Below are 19,409 nucleotides of genomic sequence, written 5' to 3'. Positions count from 1 at the left end.
TCAGGTGAAGTCCCAGGTCTGTCCCAGGTGTATGTCCCACACATCTCTGTGTGGGAGATACAGCAGATAAGGCGAAATTCAAATGTATAGATGCTGCTGATAGTCTTCCTTTCAGTCTTCCTTTCAGTCTTCCTTTCAGTCTTCCTTTCAGTCTTCCTTTCAGTCTTCCTTTCAGTCTTCCTTTCAGTCTTCCTTTCAGTCTTCCTTTCAGTCTTCCTTTCAGTCTTCCTTTCAGTCTTCCTTTCAGTCTTCCTTTCAGTCTTTCAGTCTTCCTTTCAGTCTTTCAGTCTTCCTTTCAGTCTTTCAGTCTTTCAGTCTTTCAGTCTTTCAGTCTTTCAGTCTTTCAGTCTTTCAGTCTTTCAGTCTTTCAGTCTTTCAGTCTTTCAGTCTTTCAGTCTTTCAGTCTTTCAGTCTTTCAGTCTTTCAGTCTTTCAGTCTTTCAGTCTTTCAGTCTTTCAGTCTTTCAGTCTTTCAGTCTTTCAGTCTTTCAGTCTTTCTGTCTAGACCCTTCTACAAAGTCTTTGTAGAAGGGATGAGGGGAGAGATTTCTACTGGCCCTGATTTGTTAGACAGCTGTAATTAAGTCTTCTACATTACAAGTTTATTTTTTTGGTCAAGGGCTGTTCTTTTTTTCATCCCAGTTTCTTGTTGTGAGTTTGTCTTGATCCCGTTTGGAAGGTAGGCTCTGGAGGGGACTCCCTTTTTACCTTTTGCTAGCCCTATCATGGCTAATGGCATGAGTGTGTGTGTGTGCTGTCTTTGTAAGCTGGAGCAGAGATGATTTGATGTTGTGGGTCACAGGTGAGTGGTTCATTTCTGCAATGAAGTGTGAACATGGTGGTTTAGGCTCTGCGTTACAGTAGCTTTTTTGTTTTCTTTAGAAGGAGGTGAAGAGCTCTAAGCCCCACACCGAGGTTAGCACCTTCCTCATTATGTCATTTCACTCATGTAATATACAGTTTCTGCTTTCTTAGATCAGTGATTTATTGGCCAAAAGACATTACGTTTCAGTCTAGCCATCAGCAAAGGATGGTAGCTAGTGAAGATAAGTGCAAATCATGGCAGTGTAGGTGGATAAATTCCACAAGGGAGTTGCTGAACATGTGAGATAGCGGGAGAATTTCTCTGCAAACCTGTCCCTCTCCCTTGGTCTTCACATCCGGGTTCACGAGTGCTTCTGATTCACATTGGCTTGATGAGCTGGAAGAACCTGCTGAGCCTGTGATAGCTGCAGCCCAAGGACTGGCAGCTCCCTGCCCTCATCAATTCTGTTTTTAGATTGAGATACGTCTTTACTGAAGATTAGCAGCCTGGTGGGTTGAGGAAATTAAATTTCACAGGGGCTGCAAACTGGAAAGCACATATTGAGAGGTGTGAAAATGAAATGGGGAGGTTTTAATGTAGTGACTTCTTAATGAGGAGATACTATGCCCTTGAGTCTTAGGGCTTTTCTGGAGGTGAATTTGCTTCAGAACAGCAGGTGATGTGAATTTAAAGAGGAATAATTCTGGAATTTCCCAATCTGGTGAACTGGGACTTTGGTCCCAGAATAAAGAATGAGATTATTTCTGTCCCATTTCTGATTTGATTTAATGCAGTTCTAGAACTTAAAATTGGCTAGTCTAGCAATCCCACAGCTCTTACTTTGGTCTGTTCCCAGGTAGAGAGGTGTTTGCCTCTGTGGGTGGGTATCCCAGCCAAGGAAATGTCCTGGTGCTGCTCAGGGCAGCATGTTGGTGGCTCTGCCAGATGTTCGCAGCCATTGGCTCTCTCCTCCTGGGGCTGAGCCTGCTCCCATCTATGCTGCTGCTTCTGGAAACGTAGCATGATGCCAAGGATGTCCCAAGCTGCTGGTAGCCCCTGCCTGCTCCAGCACTGTTCTGCATGTGCACGTGTTCACCTCACCTTATCTTGAGAAAATGCCTTTCAGGAAACACATCCATGTGATGTGGTGATAATGGGGAGTTTGGGAAGGACCCTTTAAATGCACTAAGCGTCCCCCATGATAAAAGGTGGCTGTGTGTACATATGCCATGCATATATCATGAGCAATTTGAGCTGCCAGTGCAGTTTTTTTTTTCTACCCAGGTTATCTTGTGACCTCTCTGCTTGTTTTATTTGGCAACTTCTCTCTTTGGGAAGGCTGTGGGGTGGGTGTGTTTCAGCCTGTGAGAGCTCTGCCCTGCACAAGCTTATTTGCTTACTTCTATCTGATGAATTTGCCCAGTGTGTGTTCCTAAACGTCTCGAATCATTTCTGGTTGATGGAGTGCTACCTTGTACTGTAAAAATTATTCAGTATCATCTTTAAATAAAAATATAGATCTGTCACGATTGTTTTTCTCCCAAAGGAAGTGAAATTAGCCTGAGATTTTGTTTGGCTTGTGTGGACGTAGCAGGAATGTTTGCCATCTGATGTGCTGGCATGTAGATGAGAGCAAAGGCAGATTTTTTTTAACCACAGTAAGACAGCTCCACCAGTGTGATGAATGAGTTTATTATTCTGTAAGGTGCTTATTACATTATGCTCCTCTTTGCCTTTGTCTGCGGGGAGAACCCATTAACAGCTTCAGGGACTGATGGCAGCTCATTAGAACTGTTTGTCTATGAAGCCATTAACCTGGATGACAGTCCCTGCATTTATCTGGGGTTTTGATGCGGTCAGAATTCCATCGTATGTGTTATAGGAATGAGGGCCAATGCAAAGCTGCTTCGTAAGAGTCCATTTGAATGATGAGTGGACTCTTCTTATAGGACTGCGGTCCTATGGGAAACCTTCCCACAGTGCTGTGGGTTTGGCTGGGATAGAGTTGATTTTCTTTGTAGAGGCCTGTATGGCGCTGTGTTTTGGATTCTTCATAAAATTAGTGTTGATCACGGGTACCTCATGGCGCTGTGTTGTGTTCCCCTTCTCCTGACTGTTTCCATGCAGCTCTGAGTTGCTCTCTCAGCTTTTTTCTCAGGTTTTCACTTGTATGTGGTGTCTGGGGCATCTGACTGACAGAGGAGGGCTTTAAAAAAAAAAAAAAAAAAAAGCTAGAGCTGGCTTGCAAGCAGTTTCACTAATTGCAGCTTTTTATAAATGTAGCAGATGAACTGACAGTTTCTTGAAGGTGTGTGATCACCACAACCTTCCCTTGGATTCTGCACTGGCTACAGAAAAAATGAACCTCTAAGGTGCTAAGCAAATATACTTCATCTCATTGCTCAATAAGTTGCTTTGTGTTCTAGTTTGTAGTCTTCATTATCCCTCTTATTGCTTCTTTGATGTTGGACTGTTGGTCTAAAGGTTCTCTTCAGTGTGTTTTTTATGTTTGTATTTTCTAAATGTTTATTTTAGGAATTTTTATTACTCTCATTGTCAGCTTCCTGTGAAGAACGTTCTCACCTTTCAGTGAGAGGGGTCATTTTATTAGTTTTTCACCCAAAGATGTCTGATTTGATAGGCACAGTAGGGCTGAAATAATACTTTTTATCCCTTGAAATTTATTGTTGTTTCAGAGCTTCTAAAATAAATCAATAAGACAGATACGTTTAAGTAGTTCCCCTGTCTGACATAGGATATATGTTCAGCACTTTCTTTAATGTTTATGGAAAACATCCTAATTTCTCACTTGGCTGTAGATTTCACCCCCTTTCTTGTGACTCATTGTATCATCCAGTCCTCCTATTGTCACCCTCCCTTTGAATTGTCAAAACCATGCGTAGAATCTTTGAAGTCTTTGGTTTTCTTTTAATTTAAATCACTGGAATTGAACTTAGGTTTCCATATTGGCGCCTTTCTGCTGCATGACTCAGCTGGAGCACAGCACATCTGGGCAGCTTTCCTTATGCCTCTATGAGACAGCCATACAAAACCATGCCTCATCTTCAAAAGTTCATTTCTACACAGCATATGTCAGCCAACGCTGGCTGAAGAAGAATCACCTCTTCCCCATTCTCATCCTGATCCTTCCTATTAAAAAAGTAAAACAGAATTTACTAGCGTCAGCCACTTGGCCCTGCCCTGCTTTCATGCTTTTGGTGAGAAGCTTCCAGCAGCAATGATTTCATACTGCTTTTGAGCTTGGTCTGGATCAACTCGTTGTGTGCTGAGGTTGGTCCTGTGCACACAGCAGGGAATTGTACACTTGTTGGGAAGTGATGGCACAGTATGGGGAGCCACCGAAGATGTGCAGTTTCTAAGAAGGAAAACGGAAGCATCCACACAGAGGGTAAAAGTTAGGGAGGGGATGGAGGCAAGGAATGTTCTTTCTCTGGTGAATTTAATTCACACTTTTTGCTAAATGTAAATGATAGCTTAGGAAAAATCTGCTTGGAATACCTAGCAAATGATGTTGCCAGGATACTTCCTGATCATGTTAATTAAGCTGTCCCACGGATTTGGCTTAATTACTGCATAATTTGCATATTGGAAATGATGGTACATGTTACTAAAGAAAGCTCTTGTTCTGCTAGCAGGAAGACTGTTGCTCATGAATTCATTTTCAAGGGAAGGAGTCTCTAGGCTCATATAATGATGTATCTTGAAAATAAAGTTGAGATCTTTAATAATGAACTGGCATGTATATCTCATTCCTTTTGGTATGGTTACACTTCATGCCTTTCCTACCAAGTTCCTGAGAGACTGCATCCCTGCAGCCTTCCTCTTGTTGGCCATTTCTTTGATCACAAGAAGCACTGCTGCTTTCAAGGCTCCTGAATTAGATATCAGTCAGTGTGAAAGTGGTGGAATATTTGTCCTGATGACACTTATGTTTGAAGCTGCATGTGCATTGTTGGTGATGTCATTTACCACCCTCCCTGGTTTAGTTCACTGTTAAACTATAATTTGTGTGCTTCTATGCTGAAAAAGTGAGATCAACTCCACGTTTCTGCCAGGGTCGTTTTGTAACCCCCTGTCCCTGCTTTGAGTTCTGTGGTGTTAAACTGCAGGACTATGATGGTACTTTGGAAATAAAAGGTGATAAAACATCACAATTCCTGCATCAAGTAAGACAATATATTAAATATATGTTTTGGGAAAAATTATTGGGAGTACTGTAGCTTCTCTGTTCAAACTGCTAATTGCTTTGATTTATATGGTTGCTAGAATGTAAATTTCTGATGTGGCTTCTTACAATTCTTTTTTGATCTGTTTCTAAACAGGTGATTATAAACAGCACAATCACCCCCAACATGACCTTCACCAAAACCTCGCAGAAGTTCGGCCAGTGGGCAGACAGCAGAGCCAACACTGTGTTTGGGTTGGGCTTTCCCTCTGAGCAGCAGCTGTCCAAGGTAATGGGGGTCCCCAGCAGTCTTGTTTGCTGAGAATGAAGAACTGTGTGTACCCATCCAGCCTCTTCCAGTCTGCATGATTCTGCAAATCCTTTTCATCCACATGCATTGATCAATTCCTATAACTTGCTAGTATCTCTGTGTACAGAAGCAGGCTGCATTGTAAACTCTGTGGTCTAAACTATAAACTAAATTGGATTGCTGATGATGGTTCTAGTGTGGGGATTTTAATATTTTGCCCAGGGTAGTTAAAAACATTTGCAATTCCAGATGCTCACAGAGCTGTGAAGCCAAATGGGACCAAGGCTGTACCTCCTAGAGCTGCCCTGACCTTGGTATCAGCACAGCACAACCCTGGGTAGGGGCCGGCTGCATGACTGCCTCTGCTAATGAGTAACAAGCAGTTTAAAATAAATTCCCTATCGTTAGATCAGTGGTCTTGCCCAGTGCTCATCAAGAGGCTGAGGTGTTTGTTCCTGCAACAGAAAAGCATTATTTATCTAGCACATAGTTGCCACTTGAAGCATGGCTACTTGACATCAAGCTTAGTGGTTAACTAAACACTGTGTCCCTAGGACATGGTACACAGCCTCTCATGCTCCTGTCCTCTTGCATGCTTTATTTGATTGCAATCCTGAGAACTGAAGTTTCCTGTAGTGTCTAAAATAGCTAAGGCAAGTCATTGCAATTGGAGGGAGACATTTCAATCACTTGAATTTTTACCAGGTTTTAGTTTTCTAAAACTAACTGAGTTTTTGCAGTTTCCACATGTGTGTTTTTTGCAAGTGTTTCTTAAATACAAAACATATTTTACCTTGCATATTAAATTACTTTTGGATTTGGGATGTCTGTTAAGTGCCATGGCAGTAATGGGATGCTGTCCTGGGGTGCTAAGGCCACTCGATCAATCACATGCAAAACTGTTTTTTAAAAATGTGATGTTGGTGATAGTGAAGTTTTGTGATGTTTAGATGTAGATGAGTGCTTGTTTCACCTCAAACAGGTATTTATAGCAGCTAAATAAGTAGTAGGAGGGTTAATCAAGGGGAATCATTTGTTTTGAGTAACAGGTAAGCCATGATACAATGCAACATTTGGGCATCTTTAGAATCAGCACATTTAGCAGTCCTTACAGCCTAATCAGAGAGAATTTACCATATTCTCTGGAATTGACCAAAGATGTGCCTAGAGTAAGTTTAATGCTGGTACTATTAAGTGACTCTTTAATCCGTGAAGTGCCCATTGCCCATGCTACAGCCTTCTCCTTGCAGGAGAAACTTCCAAAACCAGCAGAAAGGCTGTTTCTGGTCAGAATATTGAAAAGAGATGGTTTAAGGGGCACTTCTGAAAATGGCTTAAAATGTTGTGTTTGAAAATCTGGCAGTTGTCTGTCTTGAAAATGTTAGAAGAGCTGTTTATTATACTGCCATGCAAAGCAACGGGACCAAGATATCCCTTATGATCATGCTCCTCCATTTAATTTTTAAGCCATTAGTATGAAAGATCAAAGGTGGTGAAGAGATTACAGAAGTGTATTGGGAATAGCGAAATTGTTTCATTTTATACTGATGTCATTACACTCTTATAAAAGATATAAATAACAGTGTACCGGGCTTCCCAAAAATACCTGAAGCTATTAGCCAGGAGTTGGGAGGGTGTGCTAAAACTCCTGTGAACCAGAGATCAATAGCCCTGGCTTAAAATAAATAAGTAAATGAAAATGAAGGATGTCAGCTGAAAACAATGGGTAATAATGAGATATGAGAAGTGGTTAGCATACCTATCAACTCCTGTGTTTTTTAAGCATGTTGGCTGGCCTAATAAAAGATATTGCCTCTTTCTAATGGCTTTCTTCTCTTGAGATGCTTAAGCATTAATCCATACCTATAGGGACAAGCAGTTCAAATTAAACATGAGCCATTAATGAAAACTGCATTCAATGACCTAGTAACCTAATTAACAACAGACATTGGGACTCTCCCAATCAATGTGGATGGTAATGTCCTGCTTAAGGTCCTTTACCTCAAAAATGTCTCAGATGTTGTTACACCAAAATTGAAACAGGAATCAAGCCAGTATTAATGATCTGTCTGTTTGTGATGGAGAGGCAGGACTGATGTTGTAAAACTGGTGTTTTGCACACCAGGCTGTAAAGTAACGTTTCTGCTGTCGCTCAGGATGCTGTGGTACAGACATGATAATCTTAGGAGTAGTTAGCTAGCCAAGGGCATAGGGACAGAGATTTATACAGGTGAGAAGTCTAGCAAGCCCAGACTCTGCACATTATAAAGCAACTGCAGTCAGCTTCTGGGAAGTGCCAGACCTTTGCTTTCCATCTATGCACGTGGGTGTTACGCGTGCAGTGTGATCCCTGGCCACTTTCATGAGCAAAAGCTCTCATCCCTGATAATCTGCCTGACACTGAGGAAAAGCCACAGTGACAATGCCACACATGCAGTGTGGGTCAGGTACCCGGTGTTCCCAGGTGGGAGCACTGCATAGCCCATTCCACAAAGCCAGGGGGTGAGGAGGTCTATGTGGAACTGCTGTGAGCGGGAGCAGCTGCTCCACTTCTGATAGGAGACATGAAATATAGTGCCAGATAAGGAGCTTAAAATTCACGTGCACAAAATAATGCTTCTTAATGTGTAAAATGTTAAGAAGCTCTATTTCTACATATTTACATATTTCTCCAGGTGACATGCAGGCTGCAGATTTTGAACAGCTTCTAAATAATCTGTGCAATGCACAGCTGCATCTTTGAGTCCCCGCTAAATCTCTTTGATCAGGACTCCCAGTGATGCAATGCCCTTGGGCTGCTGAGTTTCCCAGGGGTGGGAGCAGCCAATCCATCCTGCAGCTTGGTCCCACAGCCTGCCGGAGAGGTCTTCAGTTGGTGTTTCCTCTGCTTTTGTGAATTTGTCATTCTTTTGTGAATTGTGGGGAAGTTTGTCTGCTCAGTGACATTAGGAAGGAGAGGGAAGGCAAAGGGAGGAAAGATGGTAAGAAGTTGGTTTTGGAGAATGAGACGTGCCATAGCATCTTGAGACTGCGTTTACTACATTTTCACTTAGTACAAGCTAAGAATTTTCCAGTTTGGAAAAGCACTCTATTGTTGCAATGGTTTAATAGCTCAAAATCACTTTAGATCTTGGTGGTGATACGCATTTTTTTTTTTTTTTAGTATCTCAATTATTTGTCAGTTTTTTATGTATGAGAGAGAGTTGGTCAGCTGCTGGAGAGAGGCAGCAGTCAGCATTGGTAACATTGTATGGGTCAGGACTATCGCTGTATTGTTTCTGCACTCAGCAGAATAATCAAGTGAAAGGCTTTAATTTCGTGGCAAGCCAAGGGGATCCTCTTTAGCTTTCAAAAATAAACTGCGAGCAAAACCTAGCAGCTGTTAATTAGCTAAGAATAAAAAAGGAGCAGCGCCAGAACTCTATGGATTGCAACCAAATGTATGAGATAAACAAATAGCAAAGAAGTATTTCACCTCAGTTTCTGTTGCAGCCCTCTTTACATTGTAACAGTGCTTAGAAGTAAGGATAATACTTCCACTCTTAAAGCCAAGGGTCTGCCTGAGATTGGTGAAAATCTCACCTACTGGTACTTGTTTTTAAAAGTGTTAAATATGTGTTGGTAAACTGGCGGCTGAAATCCACTGTGTGAAGAGGTCTTCATCAGTTTTGTGTTGAAGGTTGCTTTTGTTTAGTCACATTCAATTTCCATTATGGCACTGTGTAAAAACATCCTTTTCTTCTTGGCTCAGATGATTTTTCACAGCAGTCTCCTGTGTGCTTTATGAAGATAGCTGCGAAGATAAAATTTGATAGATCACTTCTAATTCTTTTTTCATATTTCATAAAGTCCATGAAGAACCTTCATAAATTTTTCATACTTGCCCATAAGGATTTATTGGAAAAGCGAGACTCGAAACAGTCCTTTCCTGTTTGCAAGAAATCCAAGTGTAGAACTTATGTTGACGCAGTATTTTAGAAATAATCCTTTTGCTACAGCTGTTTTGTCACAGTGGGAGACATTACGGAGATATTCTATGTAAAGTTGGAGTCAAATAATGTAAGGACAAAATGTAGAGTAGGTGATGCTGAGGGTCTTCATAGAGCTACAGAGGTAATCAGGTCATTTTGTGTGGGAACTGCACATGCCATCAAATAGAAGAGCAATACTTTACATATGCAATTCCAGCAGTTGTATAGAACATAGCTGGATTCAAGAGCTCCATATTCATTATTCATAAGCATTGTTACAGTCTGTAAGTGGCTTGCAAACTTTCAGTTGGCTTTGAAGATGTGTTCCTGCATGGGATTTAAGAGCGGTGTGTGTGTGTTTGTTGGAAATCTCCATTCCGTGTGCACTGTCTCCACATGTAGGTCCAGATTTCTTTTACTTGAAGATCAATCTATACAGTCCCAGTATTGTACTGGGAGAAAGCATGCTAACTACCAGCTGTAAAGCTGAAAGTTAGAGGGTAGGATTAGTATGCGGATAATGAGCCTTCCCATTCCTTGACTATAAAATTGATTTTTGTAAGGTTTATTTACAATTTTGTCATAGGTATTCTGAATTTTCCAAGGATATAATGGCAGTATTTTTCGCCGCTGTGCAGTAAAATAGATCTATTTATATGTACTTTTAATATGTCTGTCCTTCCCAGTGTTTCAAGTTTTCCAAATCACAGGTTACTTTAGAAGAGAGACAAAGTTACCTACTCATATACTGCCAGCATCTTAATTACTTTTTTTTAAATGCATTTTCTTCCATCTTTGCAATCATCCTTTTAGAACTTCACATGCTGTTTAAAGTGTTTAAAGCCCCGCACCACTGATTGGCTGCAATAATACTTGTATTTCAAAGCTGCCAGACTGGCTTAGGAGCAGATGTCCTCCAGCAACTTGTAGGAACGAGACTGTTGCTTTTCATCTTTATCTTTCCATTCCACTGACTCCCCCAGTTTGATATTTATAGAAACCACTCAAACCTTTTCCTGAAGTCTTCTACCTTTATTTTTGCCAGTATTTAGAAAATCAGACCAAAAAAGCTGCATTTTCATAGGTCCCTGTAGCACATCCAGATCACCTTTTTCTCATCTTTTCTGTCTTGATAATCCCTTGCTCATATCCTGCAGATGTCTCAGGAGCTCATTTGCATTCTTTAATTTAATTGACTTGCTTTGAGGAATAGAAGTCTGATTTTTTTTTTTTTTTTTTAATCCAAATATGATTCTGTGATTCCATGATCTTACATACTTTGGGCTTAGTATATAAGATCATAGAATCATATATACTTTTGACTTTAATAGACCATCAGTGTTGAGTGAATAATATTGAGGGAGAAGAAATAAACAAAACCACTTCATACCAAGGGGCACCAGTAGCTCTGTGGGATTCTACTGTGAGCTGCAGAGAATCCTTATTTTAGAAACAGCATTGCCATGCCTTTGGAAGCACCTTCCTGACAAAGAATTAAAATGTTTTTTCTTGCCAAAAATAATGAATTATCAAATTTAGTTGGTCACTTCTGGAGATCTATGATACATACAAAAATAATAAACCAAACAGTTTTATGTATAGTTAATAATTTTAATAAGCATCTTTTGTGCTATTTCCAGTTTGCAGAGAAATTCCAAGAAGTGAAAGAGGCTGCCAAGCTAGCAAGAGACAGATCTCAAGAGAAAATTGAGACCTCAAGTAATCATTCACAGGTTTGTAATTTATCTTTAATACTTATATGCATACAGGATAAATAATTTAAAGCTAAATTTTCTAATGAACTACCAGCCTCTGGCAGCAGGCTGAGGGGATTATATCAAATGAAGATTGCCCAAGGTAATTATCAGCTGCTGGGCATTAACATTGTCAGAGGAATATTTTTCATCCATTCATGCTCTTTGCCTTCATTTACCTGTAAGTTTTTTCAGCAGTTCTGAGCTGTTACACATTTTTAGTAGCTGGGAGAGTTACACATCCTTTGATTTACACTGTTACACATAGGTTGGGTCACTAGCAAGTATATCAGCATAGTTCTGTAGCAGACTTTTTTGTTATCTGTCTAATCTACTTCTGTAGGAGTTTGGTTTGCCAATGCAAAGGCTTGCTTCACAGCCACCGTGTCTTTCATTGCCTGGATGTGATTCATTGAAAGCTGCATTGCAGAAACAGGCAGCGCTTTAGTGATGGGCTGGATGGAAGAGCTCATGTTGCAATTTGTATAATATGCCTTCTTAGGCAGCACACCTCCATACAGCCAAGCACCTCTGTGCCCAGTGAGCACTGGGCAGTGGTGTATCAGCAGAGAGTGAGTGCTGGTTTGGTGGCAGTGCTTGGCCTGTGCTGGTATTTGGAGGAAGGTTATATTCATATTGTTCAGGAAATAGAGCTGGATGACTAGAGAAAAGGTGCTGAAGCCTCAGTCCTGCATCTGAGCCCATGGGGGATGTCCAAATACAGCTCAGAGAGGCTGACTTCAGATATTTGTGGTTTTCGAAGACTTTGGTTTTTGAAGAGTTTGGTCGTGGCTTTTATGATTCTCTGCTTGTTCTGTATTTGTGGTCAGCAACAAGCAGTGTGTGCAGGTCATCTCTTTGGAGCAGCAGAATTTTGTATATTTTTGTGTTGGTCTTTCTGTGCTTCCAGGAGCATTGTATTGTTTCATTACCTTAAAAACCACAAACAATCAAAGGCCCTTCAGAAGCCTCATCTGTTAAAGCAATTAAAAATTATTTGTGAACACTTTAAATTTTCAGTTTGTGTGTCATTATCATTCTTTCATTCTTTTATAAAGAAGGCAGCTTTGCACTTTTCATGAACTGTGAGTATTCAGCTCATGACATGTTATTTGTCCTGTGCATTTGTACCTCCTTGCACTCATGTGGGTACAAGCAGGACAGGACCCTTTTCTGGCTGACAAGAAGGAAAGCCCTGTATGCTCTTCTTGTGTGCCACAGCATGCAAGTTGTGTTACTTATGGGTGGAGGCAATCAAGTTGCTTTGCAGGAGATGTGGGATGTAGAAAGAAGCCCTGCATTAATCTGTGTGTTGTGCCACAGGAATCTGGGCGTGAAACACCATCTTCCACCCGAGCATCTAGTGTGAATGGGACAGATGATGAGAAGGCATCCCATGGTGGTTCTGCTGAGGCGCAGCTCAAGTCTGAGAATGATAAACTAAAAATTGCTCTAGCCCAAAGGTGAGGTTCTTTTAATATCTTAATTGCATGGAGATGGTGTGCTGTAATTATGATGGCTAATGGTATTAGCAGAAATTATTCAGATGTAATAACATAATTTAAAATGATGCAGCAGCAGGAATGAATGAGCAGATTTTAGCAGGCACCTCCTGGTATCTTATTGGAAGATATTTACCTTTTCCTGATCTGGTTCATGATGAGATAAGATCATCTGGTGTTGCCACACCACCTTCCTTTGCAGAATTTTAGATCTGCAGAAATAAGACCTAGGTCACTGAGAAGCAATTGCTACTGGTAACATACGCAGTTAATCTGTTCCTCCCCTTTGTTTTTGCTGCATTTACTTCAATGCAAATAGGTAGAGATATTTAAAATTCTTGAAGGGAATGCACTGCACCATAAATGGTTGAAATGAAAACTATAATTTCACTGGATTTTCTAGAAGTCTTTGGGGGATATTTCTTAAGCTGCAAGTAGTGCCCCTTGAAGTCACGTTTTTTATTACTTGCTTTGACAAATTATTTGAAATGCTGAAAAGAGTAATTTGCAGCCACAATGAAAGCACTGAACTTGGAATATGCGAAGCTGTAGCATTAGAATAGTGCAATTCTTTTCTAGAATCCTGCTTGCTCTGTCTGCCTCTTGTGTGTGAATATGTTTGTGAATGGATAGAAAATAGATCAGGATCAGACTACTCATAAAAAGCTCTTTAAAATAAAGGCAGCAGTGACAGGAGCAGCATTAGAGTTGCTCACTGTGTAAGGTTGCATATTTTACACTTGAAGTACATTATCAGCATTTCAGTAGCATAACCTGTTCTGAATCATACCAGTTGCTCATTCCTCCTGCTGAAGACACCTTCACAGGCAAAGAAGCTGCTGTGGAAGAGGTTTCAGAGCCTCCATTTGCTCTGTTCTGTAGTTCAAAGCTCTGGGAAGTGAGTAGCTTCATTCTTCAGCACTATGTAAGGCATATTGAAGGCTGAGCATAAAACAAACCGTGTGTGGATAGTATCCCCTCCTCTACACTGTCCATCCTGAAGGGTCCCAGCAGTGCTGACAAACTGTAGTGATGCACAGGTACAGGACAGCAGGGTACATTGGTCAGACAGAGAGTAACAAGATGTGGGGTTAAATGGTCAGCCCATCTAATGGTGTCCGGTCCTTCCCAGCTCCTCCAATGTAAAGAAGTGGGAGACAGAGCTGCAGACACTGAGGGAGAGCAACGCCCGTCTGACCACAGCGCTGCAGGAGTCGGCTGCCAGCATAGAGCACTGGAAGAAGCAGTTCTCAGCCTGCAAGGAGGAGAATGACCAGCTCAGAAGCAAGGTAGCCCGCGCCAGCAGCAACCAGGGGATGCCAGGGCACCTTGTGAGCTTTGATGGGGGTGACGAAAAACAGTGAACAATGAGAGGGGCAACCAGCAAGTTCAAATTGGCAGTTTTTAAGACACAGATACAATTAGGGGTTTTAGGAGAAGGTGTCTGTAGTGAGAGCATTAATTGAAATAGTCCCCAAGGAGCTTTGAGGGTTAGCTGTGCTCTTTTCTTACATTGCTGCCGCTTTGTGTGTGTGTGCGCGCGCTAGGGGACAGATGTTGTCATTGATAGAGAAGTCTGGGGCAGCAATGCAATCAGTACGATGTGCTGTCATTTTCCACACAGGTTTTCCCAAACCTCTCCCCAGCCTGTGGGGAAAGCCTGTGGGAAGTGCGGCTCCTGAGGTGAGGAAATGGCCGCCCCTTCCTTCCTGCTGCAGCCCCAGTGACAAGCAGCCCCTGAGGAGGCCATGCTGAGAGCGTGGGATGGATTTCTTCTCCTTGCCACACTGACACACCCTATCCATTACAACCTTACACTAGTTTCACAGAAATGACGTGCAGATTGTTTCCTCAGCCCCACTTGTTGTAGCAGCTCAGTGTTTTGTGCATCCTTGAGTAATTAGGTGAGGTACTGTGTGACAGAAACTAAGCGCAGCCCCAGTGCTCCCTCGTGGATGTGTTCGTGGATTCTTTTTAAGGCGAGAAGCAATGATTTTGTAGTAGTTAAGTGCTGTAATCTGAGAAACAGATCTATGACATGTTAAATTTGTCTTTGCTTCCCTCTGCTCAGTGGAGCAATGCCTGCTCACATTGGCTGTGGTCTGCCCCAGATTTTCTGAAACGTGTCTATTACATCTGTTTTCTGGCATCTTTTAAAGATTGAAGAACTGGAGGAGCAGTGCAATGAAATAAATAAAGAGAAGGAAAGAAACGCACAGCTGAGCAGACGTCTCCAAGAGCTGGAAACAGAGCTTCAAGACAAAGAGCTGGTAAGTGCCATAAATACAGACAGGGCTTACATATATACATTCCAGAGCTGGAGTTGCTTCTCACTTTGGGCATAGATTTATGGTCTGGCTTACCTACAGCCAGGAAAAGCCTGTTGTCTGAGGGTGTTGCCCGTTTCTAGATTTTCTGGGTAGAACTCTTTGGCAATAGTTCGATAGATTTTCTCAGATCTCAGTTTCACCATATTATGTGCTGTGACAGCACACTTTATTCTGGTGGTTTGTGTATGCAGTGCTTTACTCCCACAAGAAGAGCTGGAGAGGTGGAACAAGTTGCCCCAGGCCAGACAGATGTCTGCTGAAAACAGTTTTTGTTGTCAGTGCCCGCATCCTGTGTTCCACAGACATCAGGAGGAGCAGGATTTTTCATTACAAAGACATTTACAAAGCAACTGGGCATTTGAGTAGCAGGCCCTGTTTTCTTTTTTTCCCCCAGATGGCTCATACGCTTCAGCTTACCCATTTTACAGCCTCCCTCTGATCTCAGGACTAAGGCCAAAAGTGAGAAACTTGAATTCATTTGGAGTAGCCCATTTTGTCATTTTTGATATACACGGTGGTCATTTTTCTAAGGAGAATGATGTTGATGGCTTGGGGCCCCTGAACAGCGGGAAAAATAATGGGATCCTTGTCTTTTCCTTCATTACAGTGACCAAATGCTCTGTGCTGTTTGAGAAAGAAAGAGCTGTCAGCAGGTGCAGTAAAGTTTGCCATGTGCCATTACAACATCTCAGCTGGCACTCTTAAAAGCAGTTCTGTTAAGGGTTTTTAAGATGACACAAGGAAATAGTTCAGGGAGATGGATTTTGATGCACTTTTATAAATATAATATGGTTCTCAGCACTGTATTTCCAAGGAAAATGTCATGTTTTCTTCCCAGCCTTCCTGTGGTAATAGCACATATTAGAACCCTTATTTACTAGCATTTTGCTCAAATTTCACATTTTTGTGATACCAAATGAGCAAGAAACTCAATTGTCTTGTGAATATCACCTGTCATCCAATTCATTAATTTGTTTTCAACTGTATGCTTGCATTAGTAGGTCCTTGATTAGGTCTAAACCATCCAGAAGTAACCAGCATGAAGCCCAATTGTGAACACTGCCCTCTGAGAAGAACTGCTGATACTCTCTTCATGTGGAAAATGGAGAGAAATTTAAAGACATGGGAGTCAGGATGGAATTATCTATTGAAATATTTATATAGACATGTATTCTATATTGTATGCCATATACTTTATAGTATGTATTTATGCACATACATACTGTATTATAATATATATAGTAAGTAAACAGCGTAATAGTGTATATATAGTATAATATTTTTATATTTTTACATACAAGTTCTCAAGCATTGTGTATGTGTGTACATATTCGTATGCATGAGAGCTCATATCTCAAAATAAAATTACTCTTCCTTTTCCAATAGCTGGAATATTGCCTGGATATAGTTATTCATACATGAGTTAAACCAATTATTCAGTGCAGTTCAGAAAAGTCTGCAGTATTAAATGGTGTGCTGTCTTACATGAATGTAAACTGATGCTGAGAAACAGAATATACTCACATTTGTTCTTGAGATCATGACCTGTGTGGGCAGCATTTCTGCACTCTCTTCAAGGCACAGCTTCTCTTGAACCTGCAAATGTGCTTTTCAGAGATGCTGGCAATCATTCTGCAAGGTGCACAGGCTTTCTTAGTGCCTTTCCCTACTAACCTCAATGGTGGTGTTTTTTTGTGGTATTAATGCATTCAGCACTCTTTATTTCCACCAGACATGGTCTCCTACTGAGTCACGTTGTTCTGTTCCTGAATTCCTTTCAGTTACTCCTCTCAGTTTTGACAGCAGTGGTAGAACAGAACACAAACCTGGGGAGGTGTTGCCCAGGGCTGTGCAGTAGGGAAGAGCCCATCGCAACTGTGCTCTGTAATGATGCCTCTCTACATGCAGCTCGTAATTCCACTGGCCCTTTTTGCTGCCATCATTGTAAATTCATGTCTAATTTGCTCTTTGCTACCATCTATAAATTGCTCATAGCATTACAGCACTTCGGATTCTCTCTTACTGAACATATCTTTTGAGTAGATACGTCATTTAGGTTAAGATTTCATTAATATAATTAATGACATTCATGCTAGAGATTGGATTACAGTGTCTGTTATAGAAGTACAAAGTCAAAAATGCAGTGAAAAATGTATTGTAGCATATTCTTGAATGCGGACATGCTATTTTGAGTATTAAAATCCAAATACAACGCAGAATATAATAAAATATGCAAAATTATTCTCAAATTTTCATTGTTTTAAATTGAAACTTGCAATGATTTTTCTTTTCTTTTGTGTTTTCAAAGGAACTGGAAGAGCTCCGAAAGCAGGGTGAAGTTATACCACAGCTCATGTCAGAATGTGAATCTGTATCTCAACAATTACAGGTACAGTTTAGCAGTGAAATTAATTATAAAGCAATCGATGAATTTATTTTGTCTTACAACCCATGCAGTTCTCTGTTTGGAATTCAGGGTTTAAAGGCAAAAAACCCCAGTTTACAAAAACAAAAAATACTTGTTAGTTGCAAAATGCACCATGCCTTTTGTATCACTGACTCATTCATAGGTCTGTTTCTTCCCTTGCGCAAGTTAGCACACCCTGGTTCACGTTGCATCCATCATCTGCTGGTTCCATACTATCTCACATCCTACATTCCTACTTTGGGGCTGTCCCAGCAGAGCCTGTGCTGTGCTCAGAGCACCCCAAGACCTATGGCTGGTCGCTGCAGAGGCTTTTTGGAAAGTAACAGATGGGCAGAGCTGTGTGCCACTGGGGACAAAACTCATGGAGGCTGTGCTGGTGCTTTGTGGTTCCATGGGGCTTGGGGTACATGGCTGTGCTGCTGGAGGTGCTTGTACCCAGCAGGACTCATGGGACTGTGCCTTGGTCTGCATAAGTGCAATAATTAATACATAGAAGGACAAATGTAAGCAGTCTCATCAACAAAATCAGTCCAGTCAATGGTACCAACATTCTAATAATTGGTGTCAAATCAGATAGAAGTATACTGAAGGGAGACAGGTGCTGAGCGTGGTTTGATTCAGTGATGCCCATGGCTTTTAGTGAGGATAAAGATGTGCTTGTGTTAATGAAATGGAGACCAGGCAGAAGAGTTCGTGCGGGAGCAGGATGGGAGGTGTTACCTGGCTGCTCCATAGCATGCCTGTGGGCTCCCCAGGGTAAGGGCAAACTTTAAAAAAAAAAAAACAAAAAAAACCACCAATGAATCCTGAAGTATTGCATAAGGCAATAACATTCCTTGGGCAGTATTTTCTAAAGCTTGTCTTTCAAGATTAAACCACCATGGATAATTCTGTATGTAATTGCTGGCACAGAATCTAATTCTGCAACTGTAGCAGTGACAGAAATGTATGCGTGGTGTGTGATTTAAATCCAGCTGAATTTTAAGATATCAACCAAATGACAAAATCTGATGCAAAGTGTCTTTTCCAGTTAATCTGTGTCCTTTTCTGCGTGGGCTTTTCTTAATCTGTCCAGCACGTGTTGGTTTCTTCAGAGGTGCTCACGTTAATCAGTTTGCAGAAGTTAGAGCAAACTTTTCCAATCTGATGCCATTTGTTGCTTTACTCTCTTAAATGCTGCTAATCTTTCTTCTGTATGATTTGTCTTGCTATCTTTTTGTCTTCAAGGATGCTGAGAATAAGAACAAAGATCTTGAAGAGAAAGTCAGAACACTAAGGACAGAAGTTGAAGAGAGCAAACACAGGCAGACCAACCTTAAAACTGAATTAAAGAATTTTTTAGATGTACTAGATGGGAAGATAGATGAATTACACGATTTCCGACAAGGACTGTCTAAACTTGGAGTTGACAACTAGATGGCAATAGATTTTTGTAATCTAGGGTCTGGATGTTTGATGTTTTGTTGATCCCAATCATGTGTTTTACAAAATATAACTAGAATGTTCCATCTGTTTGCATTGTTTTTGTACATAGAGGCTGAAAATTTGCTGTGGGTTATTTTGGGTTTTCGTTTATTTGTTTGTTTTCCAAACCAATCGTGCTGCTCACTGAATTCTTTTGAGGTTAGAAACTTTCTATGCTGCTGCTCCAGCTTTGTGGGGTTGGGAACAGAATAGAGGGTTCTGTCTCAGGAATCTGGAACTAGATCTACCTTAAAATGAATATGCAGTTAGTTGTTGCAGGGAAATTTATATCTTTCTTAAGGGCTGTTGCAACCATAGAAACAGAAAACAAGTCGTCTTTTTTTTTCCAAACTATCAGCACTCCTAGCAACGTATCCTTTTATTCCTTGGCCAAGCAGAGAGATTAGATGGAGCTCCTGCGATCTGTAAATCAGCCTGGTAAAATGTGCCTGTGATGAGCTGCAGTCAAGTGAATCACTTGACATGCATGCCAGTACCTTTAGGGACCACATCGATCAGGCCTGATTCAGAGAGTAAAATCTAGAGGATTTCATATAACCTTCAATTCAGGCTGCATGTGCTTGCTTGGGTCCATGCAGCACCAAGACAACAGTGTAGAAATGAATTCCAGCTCTTACACTTCAAGTCACATTACCCATA

The 19,409-nt window shown here is 41.1% G+C and overlaps 1 protein-coding gene across 1 annotated transcript in view; it reads left to right on the top strand.

Annotated features, from left to right (window-relative positions):
• Window positions 1-18,793, top strand: part of HOMER2 (homer scaffold protein 2) — a 48,355-nt gene extending 29,562 nt beyond the window's left edge. Inside the window, exons 3-9 of the mRNA XM_085233956.1 lie at window positions 5,148-5,279; window positions 10,912-11,004; window positions 12,349-12,488; window positions 13,660-13,816; window positions 14,687-14,797; window positions 17,166-17,246; window positions 18,513-18,793. Coding sequence (XP_085090082.1) covers window positions 5,148-5,279; window positions 10,912-11,004; window positions 12,349-12,488; window positions 13,660-13,816; window positions 14,687-14,797; window positions 17,166-17,246; window positions 18,513-18,701 — 903 coding nt within the window. The 3' untranslated portion in view covers window positions 18,702-18,793. The remainder of the gene's footprint in view (window positions 1-5,147; window positions 5,280-10,911; window positions 11,005-12,348; window positions 12,489-13,659; window positions 13,817-14,686; window positions 14,798-17,165; window positions 17,247-18,512) is intronic.
• Window positions 18,794-19,409: the final 616 nt, after the last annotated feature.

The sequence above is a fragment of the Meleagris gallopavo genome, chromosome 12 (assembly GCF_905368555.1).
Source record: "Meleagris gallopavo chromosome 12, MGAL_WU_HG_1.1, whole genome shotgun sequence".
NCBI lineage: Eukaryota > Metazoa > Chordata > Aves > Galliformes > Phasianidae > Meleagris > Meleagris gallopavo.
Note: the sequence above shows the minus strand (reverse complement) of the source record. Positions and strands in the feature narration are given on the sequence as shown.